The sequence below is a fragment of the Sinocyclocheilus rhinocerous genome, unplaced genomic scaffold (genome assembly GCF_001515625.1).
Source record: "Sinocyclocheilus rhinocerous isolate Xijiao unplaced genomic scaffold, SAMN03320098_v1.1 scaffold299, whole genome shotgun sequence".
Taxonomy (NCBI): Eukaryota; Metazoa; Chordata; class Actinopteri; order Cypriniformes; family Cyprinidae; genus Sinocyclocheilus; species Sinocyclocheilus rhinocerous.
The window spans coordinates 1,223,977-1,233,869 of record NW_015652998.1 but is presented as its reverse complement, the minus strand read 5'-3'; the positions used below and the strand labels follow the sequence as shown (position 1 = coordinate 1,233,869).

Below are 9,893 nucleotides of genomic sequence, written 5' to 3'. Positions count from 1 at the left end.
CAGCTGTCTCTTTAATACCGCGTGGTTTACATACATGTTGCTGCTGATTGGGCTGACATTTTTGACACACCCACCAAACAAGAGAAAACGTATTTCAAACCCCGTTGCGCACCGTTGCACACCGTTTCCAGGAAACATGTCGTTCAACCCGGAAACTGTAGCAAAACGTTGCGCACCGGTTTGAGCTTGAACTTGCCCATGTTTAGCCTTGGCTTATTATTCGCATTGGCTCTGAAAAAGAACCTGAAAAACCACACCTGTTCTGGATTTGTCGTTTGACAACTCCCTCGAAGAATGTTTTGTAAACGGGGACTCTGTTGAAATCTTTTAATTGCCACAGGGTCGGTGACACATAATGGAGGGCTGCAATATGACACCCTGTTAACGCCCATGCAAAAGCATTTTATACAGTTAATAGACAGTTGTGATACAAATATATATATATATATTTTCCCCTTTGGACATAAGTTATATCAGATAAAAAAATGATGTACAAAACAGGGGGGGAACACATCAAACATGACAAATGGTTTGAGACGAAAAATTGATCATAAGACAGATTTCAGATTAGCCTCCTTTAACTGCAGAGGTTTTTTTTAATGTGGTTCCCCATTTTCCTCATTTTCTTATATGTAGAAAATATTTAGAAAACTTGTAGCATCAGTGTTTACTTGACTGCTTTTCAAGTCCTTGTGATACCTGCTGCAAACTCTTTTTGAGCCGCTACATCCTGGTCAAACCAAGACTGTAAACATTATAGGCACTATAGAGTTCATTTCAGAGTTCATCATTTACACAAAGTTCTTGCCGGATGGTGCAGAAACTGCAGACCGAGGTGGAGCATTATATTTGGCTGTGTATTTTCCCGTTTCCTCCTTTGGTGGGCAGTTGCAGCAGAGCAAACCTCCCCCGATGATCAACAGAGCAGCGGCTCCCCAGCCCATGTATAGAGCTGCTCCCAGCTCTCTCTTCTGTGCTTGGTGGACCAAGGGGTTGTAGAATTCCTGGATGATGACGTGTGCCGTCCAGCACACTGGGATCAGACACAGCACTCCAGCAATGATGAAAATCACACCAGCAGTGATACCGACCTTAGATTTGGCACTCTCGTCTTCAACGCAGTTGGTGCATTTGCCTCCAGCCATGGCCAGCATGATGCCCAGGATCCCAATCACGATGGAAATGATGGTGAGGGCACGGGCGGCCTGAAGATCTGAGGAGAGGGCCAGCATGGAGTCGTAGACTTTACACTGCATCTGTCCGGTGCTCTGCACAACGCAGTTCATCCAGATTCCCTCCCATGAAGTCTGTGCCGTGATGATGTTACTACCAATGAAAGCTGTGACTTTCCACATGGGAATAGCACAGACCACAATGACACCGATCCATCCTATGATGGCCAGGGCGGTGCCCAGTAACTGAAGCCCAGCAGACACCATGATTTTTGTCTCTTGTTAGTTCTCTTGAGGTGGCTCTCTTTGCACTGCTTACAGGTGTATGTCTCAGAAAGGCTGCGTGCTGATGCTTTAAAGGAGCCTGTGAAGCTTTGGGGGAGGGACTTCTGTAGATTGACTTGCTCTGCTGGTTTTGTAGTTACTTCATGGGGTGCGACTAAGCCAAGGCTTGAATGAGTCACTGCCATGACATTTTTTGTTGCGGACGCAGTACCTTATATGGCTTTCTCAAAATATTATTAACCCTTAAAAATGTAAATATCTATGTAAAAATCTATGGAGGGATCAGTAAAATATATCAAGAACATGTGCATTGCACTACTAAGAAAAAAAAATTTTTTTTTTAGAGTGTATAGGGAATTGTGTCCACAGCAAGGACCATTATCATATTTCTCTCTTTAGGTTTGTGCTTTGTGCTCCCTCATGGTCTACAAAGTATTAAGAAAGTGGCAACTGGTTTCATATGACACAAGAGACATGGAGATGTTTTCCCTAGGTTGTAGATCACTGACCATTATCTCATCACACTCAATTCAGGTCAAAGATATCTCAAGTAAAACTTTGTTACTTCTGGATATGACACATATGTAACAAATGCTATATTGACTTAGTGTCTTACTCAGCACGCAATTCCCACCCATGGCAACTATTTCTCAAGAGTTCCCTGACATTGTGCCTCAGTGAGGGGGAGGAGCAGCCCAAATGCACCTGTACCCACCTGAGCAGGTCAAAGCGGTTTCTGCTGGAGCACACGTGAAATGTTGACACTTTGTCTGGGCAAGACTGAACAGCTCATCACAGATCGTCACATCAACAAGCCTGTTTAACTGACAATAACAGAGAATAATCAAATTTTGTAGACAACACAGTTTGTGTTTGTGTGTGTGTATATAAGCTACACGCTGCTCTAATAAAGCAAGGAGAAAAAATGAGAAACAATTTCATTCTTATCCACAACATGAAGCCTCATTTACAAAGAGAAGTGAATGAGTTTAAATTGTTCCTAAGTGAGAACACATGATTACGCTATGAACAACAAATATAAAAGATCTGAATGGGAGGAACAAAAATATATTACATTATACATGCAGTTTAAATATTTCTAGCATAGTTATATGTTGTGGCATAAATAGCAAAAATAAATAAATAAAGGTGTAATACTAAATAATGTATTCATTCACTTTAGAAGGTGTAATGCAGTCTTATAATTATCTTAACTGAAGAATAATATTAAGGCCAGTATGATGTACCGACTTGGCAAAGGGTGTTTGTGTTTTCCTTGTGTTTTTAAATCTTCACCATCACATTCAGAAAAATTAACAAGATATATGAGTCAACAGAGACACACTTGCTCATTGATAAGGGGCTGTTTCACATGGGATTGGTTCTGAGAAAGCTGTAAGCCTTGAACTCAATAGATAAACATAACCTTTTTGAGACAAATCATGGAATGTTGAACCATTTCAACTTTCCAACTTACTGATGGGTGTTAATCGTATGAGCAATATGAATATGGCATATATATAAGCAACACAGAATCAACATTTAAGGAATTTAGTGGATGCTGCATTTACAAAAAAAATGCTTTAATGTCACTTGTGATACTGCTGAGATCAAGCACAGAATGCAATTCAGAAAGTTAACCTACATTTTTACATATACAAATACAAACATTATTACTTAATACAGCTTAATAGTATGACATAATACTTAAGTTAAAAAAAAAATCATAAATTGTAAATGTATGCCCACTAGTGGCTACATATGTAATTGCATTGAAGACTGAAGACCGAGATCAGTGATGCAGCTTGTCCAACGCACACGTGTTTCGTCGTTTTATTGTTTTATTATTGCTTTATTTATTCAAGTTCTATCACATACGTCACCTCAAAACTCGCAATGAGGGTCGGTTCTGTTCCTTCTTGTGTAACAACCAGCTCCGAAACCGAAAACAAGGAGGAGAAACGGGAAAACAAACCACTATCTTCAAACTTTTGATAAGTTATTGATATCATTTGTCGTGAGGTGAAAGTGTCTTTCAGACCCCCTGTACGCGCGGAGTTTAGTCCGTTTTTTGTTGTTGTTTTGTTTTGTTTTTTGGCGAAGAGAGAAATGTATGCCTCCTGTGGCAGTTGTCTCTTTATGTTCACAGTTTAAATGATGTAATTAGATGGATAGATAGATAGATTAGTACTGCAACCAAAAGCTAGTAAAATGTTGTTAAAACGTATTGTGCTTGCTGGGTCATGGAAGTAGAAAGGTGATTCCAGCTGTTTAAAAAGAAAATAAATAAAATAAACAATTAAAAAAATAATACTAATAATAAAAACATTAATTCTACTCAAGAAATAATTACAAATACTGCAAGTAAAGTGGCCAATGGAGTGCCACAGGAATCACTGTTCTCTTTAAAAGACTAAAACATTGTTCTGTTCTCTTTAAAAGAACAATATCTTCCCACTGAAACTCATTAGTCATCAACATCATGGTGCCTCACAGAAACTCATTTCAATATTATCAGTGTTCTCTGAGAAGGAAGTAGGCCAACACACTGCAAATGATGTCATGGTCACCTATCAAACACAGACCAGTTTCAGGCAGTCTTGTGAAAACATGGCAATAACTATTTCTTCTCTTTTATTTTTTACTTCACATAAAAGGTTATATGGGTTTTAGCATTTGTACTAAAAAGCTCTCTGGGTGTGTCCGTGTTGAGAACCACAGTTCTTATTGAATGTCCAGTAAAATGTTTATCAATTTCCTCATATCAAATAGGTTGTTTATGAACTTGGTGGATTAATCAAATGTTTACTAATTCAGAGTCTGGTTTAAACACATCACTGTATGTATTTACATGAAATTTCCCATGTGCATTCATTGCACTGTAAGTCTTTACATGTGTCAGATATCATTAAACAGATGAAGCTCTCTGTTGTCTCTGAAGTTGCCTTATCAGGAAAGCATTAATTAGTCAATGCTGTTTAGCAAATACACAAATCCTACATTCTACAGACCAAAAGATATCAAGTAGCCTATAAACAAAACAAGATCAAACGACTAAATACCGTAAAATAAATGAGCCATTAGAGGAAGCAGATTAATATATAAAATGTCAATTGAAAAAAAAAATGTTTATAATTTTGAAGGGGACAAATAGCACTTTATGGTATTAATATAATGATGCTTTGGACAAAATGTAACTTAATTCATCTTCACCCCCATGATAATTCTGTGAAAGCCACACATTAAGAGCTTTAACATTTGTGTGGTTTTGGTATTGATAAGTATTTAATATCAATGTCATGATAAAAGCATGAGTAAAGTTTTGGCCTTTTGGTTTAACAACTTCGTTATACTTTTGTAAGCAGTAACACTCATTTTCAGCATTGCCACACATTCCTGCTTTCATAAGTGTGTAGACATCTGAAGAATCGTGTCTTTTTCTCCAAAGTGAACAAAGCTTGAACTGAGCTTGAACAATGTGTAATACACATTGACATAATATGATAGGTCACCACAGTTTCACTTTATCTGCTCTCTCTCAGCATGTTTTGCATTTTTAAACTAAAACTGTCTAACCTCCTCATTTACGCACATATGGACATAGCCTATCAGTTCATAGTTTCACTTCCCGTGTACACTTGTTTTTGGGTTGCATCACTAAATTTAATCCTTATACAACCAGGACATGGGCATCTGAAATATTCTAAATATGGCTGGATTTTATGGCCTGCAATCATAGTTGGCCTAGATTGCTACCAGGACTTTGAATTCAGTAGTTTGTGTTTACGTATAGGCCTACTGCTTACTATTGAAGAAGGAAGACTTTGTGAGACAGTAAATCGCTACTGTATTTCACTGAGGAAGTTTATAAACAACAACAGCAATGTTTTTCCAGATTAGTTCCACATCCCTTGTATGTTTTAAATATTAAGAAACATAAAATGTTATGAACTGTGAGACATGGAAACTGTGATACATTTGTTTTTGTTTATTAAAAATATATATTATTTCTTCAATAATATACATATGTATATATTTAATTTTTTTGTGCATTTTTAAAATGTAAAAAAAAAAATCATAATTTTCCTCACTTGGATTTACTGTATGGCTTTAAAAAAAAAACTAGCAGTTTACCAAGTCGTATAATTTGATAATTTTTAATCAGTAGATGTGAGCAGTTTTTTTAGGTGAACTATTCTTTAAGACTTCAGTATGCATGCATTATGGCCTACACTAGATTTTTACATTACGTTGTTAATGATTGTCCATTAAAGAGCATTTTTTTACAGGTCTACCTTGGGTTATCTATTAACATCGACAAATAGTCCCAACCTTTGGTTTAAGCAAACTTTTACCGGAAGCTACATTGTCTTAAGTGCTACACAGAAAGCAGCTCCCATTTTTTATGAGGACGCTAACCAATACCAAGATTGCGTCTTATCATCTGATGTCAGAACCCAGGTAAGTCAGCCCTTTTCTCAGAACAGGGGAAGTTTCAACCAGGACAGAACATTCCAGCCGTCCTTGAAGAGGAGATTCAGTGTGTCAACAACACCCACCTCCATGCTTCAGTGGTCCTTTGCAGATTTTGGAGATTCCTGATGTAATTGTCTGAAGGACTTGTAGAGACAAACAGTGAGCCTCAGTGAACGCAAGAGAGATTTTGAGGGAGTTTGAAAGGAGAAAGTGTGGAGACATGGCGGCTTTCGGTCTGGAGTTAGTGGGAGTCATGCTCTCGGTTCTTGGCTGGCTCCTCAGCATTGTGTGCTGTGCTTTGCCCATGTGGAGGGTCACCGCGTTCATCGGCACCAACATTGTCACGGCGCAGGTCTACTGGGAGGGAATCTGGATGAGCTGTGTGGTTCAGAGTACTGGACAGATGCAGTGTAAAGTCTACGACTCCATGTTGGCTCTTCCCGCAGACCTACAGGCGGCCCGTGCTCTGGTGGTGGTGTCCATCATCGTGGGTGTCCTTGCGCTCTTTGTCTCTATAGTGGGGGCCAAGTGCACCAACTGCATTGAGGATGAAGGAGCCAAAGCCCGTGTGATGATCAGCTCTGGTGCCGCTTTCATAACGGCCGCGGTCATGCAGCTTATTCCCGTGTCCTGGTCGGCACACACCGTTATTTTGGAGTTCTACAGTCCACTTATTCCAGAAGCTCAGAAGATGGAAATAGGGGCATCTCTGTACCTCGGCTGGGCCGCCGCGGCGCTGTTGCTGGTCGGAGGCTCCATCCTGTGCTGCAGTTGCCCACCTAAGGATGAGACGAGGTACCCGCCGCAAAGTCGTATTGCCTACTCAGCCCACCACTCAATGGCTCCAAGTACCTACAACAAGAGAGACTATGTCTGAGGACCTCAGAAGACTTTGATTTTTACTGTCTGTCTTTCATTGAAAGATAATTGTAAGTTGAGTTGGAGGTAACTCAAAATTTTGTTTACTTTTTCTCCATGTGAATATTTCTACATGCTGTTGTTTTGTCCAATCAGTGTCCATTGTCACTCCACACTTTTTTTTTTAGATATATTTTAGCACCACTTGCATAAATTATCTTGTGTGGTACATTGTTTGGACTGTATGTTTTAAATCAAATTTGTAAATTGATTTATAATGGGAAAATGTCCGTGGCTTTTGTGCTTTCATTTGCAGTTTGAGCTTTAGCTGTTTGAGAATGAATATTTTTTTATACTTTCATTTAGCCTAAAAGAGTAATAACAACTTAAAACAAAATGGAAAATCTTGTACTAATATGTTTATACTTAGCTTGAACTGCAATCAACTCTGTTAATGTTTAGTTGTGTTTATGGTTTATTTCAGTGGCATTCTCATTCTCTGAAACCCTGTTAAAAATCGGACGGGCAACTGTCTGATATGGAAAATATCTACACAGCAGCTTTGGCCTTTAGCAATGATCAACAGCCAGATCTTTTTTTCTACAGCCGTTCTGTGCGTGTTACAAAATAAAATACAAGTGGATGTATGCAAAACTGATAAAAGGGAAAACATGTTTTGTTTCTCTCATCTGAGAGACACAAACACCAGACTGGATTTAGCCTCTAAATTCAAGTTCCACTGGACAACACAACAGAGAAACTATGAGACTGTGTGCAGGCACCTCCCAAAGTTTCGTTAGTTTATTGATCATGTTCATGTTTGTGTGTTTGTTGTTTATCACTAAATAATTCGAACATGTATTTGAATAAGTATAATTGATTTATAATTTAATTCTTGATTATCAAAAACAATTAACACCAATAAATTAAAGAATCTCCAATGTGTTTATTTCAGCTCTTTGATAATTTGTTGAGTTTGAGGGCTTTCCACACTGCGTTTAACCAAGAGTTATCTTTTTAAACATTGGGTAAAGGCCACTTTTACCCCTGGGTTCAGCAACGTTTCACATGTTGCAAGATGGTTATCATGGTGACAGTGTAAAACAGTGGGGTGCTATAATGTTTTAGCAACTACTTATAAAACAAAGCGCACTTACCTCATTACATATTCATGAGCTTTGTACGTCGCAGAAACCTGCATGCGTACAGCGACGGCGAATACGGTAACTATGGAGAAAAGACTACATTTGTTAACCTTTGTAGGTTTTACGCGATTTAAAGCAGCTAGCGGCAAATCTGGCGATATTTTAATCGATATATATGCAGATTTTAAAACAGGTCGCGCCCCTGTCACGAGCTATAGGCCTATTAGACCAATATTCGCCTATTATCGACCTCATATGTGCAAACTCTAATACACTGGGCTACTGCACACCTAAATCGTATGAATAAAGGGTATAATAAACAGATTAATAAAGGCTATCATTTGAATGAGGTAACGTTATAACGAAAATGTTAGCAAAAATATTATAATACAAATCTTCAATAATCAGAGAAATCCAACTCAACAGATTCACGTAGGCATGAGTGAATAAAAACTTAGCAGTGTTATTGCTTTAGTTGACACTTGGACCGGTAAAAGTTCATGCTTCTTAATATGCATTTCACCAGTTCATTTGGTAATTTGTTCATTTTGTAATTTTACAACTAAGTTTAATCAAGGTATAGACGCCATATTTGATGCAAAAAAAAGAGGCTGTGGGGGACGGAGGTGCTTGTTGTACTGTCTGACTTCACGTCCGTTTTTCCACATCCTTTGTTTTCTGAAGTTTTATGTTCTCTAGAATTATGTTTTGGGAAGACATATTTTCAATGTTTGTGACAGTAGTACAAGCCAATAATGCAGTTTCCTCACATTATAGGACTCTTCTATGAAATAGCATATCCTGATTAGTTACGTCACTAAAGCCTGTTGCTCTTGATTTATGATGCTGTAGACTAAGAGGAAACGGATTCAACAATAACGATTTTTCTGTACATCTGTTAAAACCAATACTCATACAAAAAAAAAACACTTTTGAAAATAAAATAAAATCAATTCGTCAATGCTGTCTTGAATCTTAAGAAAGTTCATATACAACACTATATATATACTAATGTCTCCAGTGTGAAATATTAACTGTGATTCAGGCGAAATATTAGCCCTCTTCTCCACCCCCTTGATTATTGATTTGTGCTTGCAGGTGCTTTTTCCTGGTTGAGCCTGTTTCTCTACACCACACAATGTTAGTAGGAATTAGATTTCAAGGGAAAGCGAATACCAACATATTGTTCTTCTCCCCGCAGTAGCCATAGCAGGCAGGTGACTTGCACAAACCTGTATCACATCCCCGTCATCACGTTAAGGTCCTCCTCCACTCGCACCTGTCTCTTTGGGAATATAAAGGCTGTTTGGCTTCACAGCACTTTCACAGGCTACACAAAGAAAGAAAGAACTGGGACGCATACATCTGTATTGACATCTCAGCACTAGGTAAATTACATTCCTCCCTCCATTTTTTAATCTTCTGGTAGTACAGCTTTTATTTGTGTATGATATTCACGACTAAGCTATATCTCCCTTTTCTAGGTTAAAAAAGTACCCCTAAAAGGCACCATGTCGATGGGAATGGAGATCGGGGGCATTGCCCTGGGCATTATCGGTTGGATCATTAGTATTGTCACTTGCGCTCTTCCAATGTGGCGTGTCTCAGCCTTTGTTGGCGCAAACATCGTCACGGCACAAGTCATCTGGGAGGGTTTATGGATGAATTGTGTCGTACAGAGCACCGGACAGATGCAGTGCAAGGTCTATGACTCCATGCTGGCTCTATCGCAGGACCTTCAGGCTTCCAGAGCCATGTCGGTCATTGCCATCATCTTGGCCATCCTGGGCGTGTTGATCTCCATCATGGGAGCCAAATGCACCAACTGTATCGAGGATGAAGCATCCAAGGCTAAAGTGATGATCGTCTCTGGTGTGATGTTCATTATTGCCGGCATCCTGGAGCTCATTCCGGCAGCCTGGGTGGCACCCCAAACCATTCGGGACTTCTACAACCC

The 9,893-nt window shown here is 38.9% G+C and overlaps 3 protein-coding genes across 3 annotated transcripts in view; 2 read left to right on the top strand and 1 right to left on the bottom strand.

Annotated features, from left to right (window-relative positions):
• Positions 1-560: 560 nt before the first annotated feature.
• On the bottom strand, positions 561-1,515 carry LOC107715348 (claudin-4-like). The gene has a single exon (XM_016521452.1). The coding sequence runs from the start codon at positions 1,437-1,439 to the stop codon at positions 792-794; it is 648 nt and encodes a 215-aa protein (XP_016376938.1). The 5' UTR covers positions 1,440-1,515; the 3' UTR covers positions 561-791.
• Positions 1,516-5,935: 4,420 nt separating this feature from the next.
• Positions 5,936-6,961, top strand: LOC107715346 (claudin-4-like). The gene has a single exon (XM_016521450.1). It carries the CDS (start codon positions 6,154-6,156, stop codon positions 6,808-6,810), a length of 657 nt encoding a protein of 218 aa, XP_016376936.1. The 5' UTR covers positions 5,936-6,153; the 3' UTR covers positions 6,811-6,961.
• A 1,012-nt stretch (positions 6,962-7,973) lies between these two features.
• Positions 7,974-9,893, top strand: part of LOC107715349 (claudin-3-like) — a 14,083-nt gene continuing 12,163 nt past the window's right edge. The window contains exons 1-3 of the mRNA XM_016521455.1: positions 7,974-8,014; positions 9,035-9,324; positions 9,421-9,865. Coding sequence (XP_016376941.1) covers positions 9,448-9,865 — 418 coding nt within the window. The 5' untranslated portion in view covers positions 7,974-8,014; positions 9,035-9,324; positions 9,421-9,447. The remainder of the gene's footprint in view (positions 8,015-9,034; positions 9,325-9,420; positions 9,866-9,893) is intronic.

What these genes read in the sequence shown, in the direction of transcription:
- LOC107715348 (XM_016521452.1), bottom strand. Translation starts at nt 1,439, where the DNA reads ATGGTGTCTGCTGGGCTTCAGTTACTGGGCACCGCCCTGGCCATCATA.
- LOC107715346 (XM_016521450.1), top strand. Translation starts at nt 6,154, where the DNA reads ATGGCGGCTTTCGGTCTGGAGTTAGTGGGAGTCATGCTCTCGGTTCTT.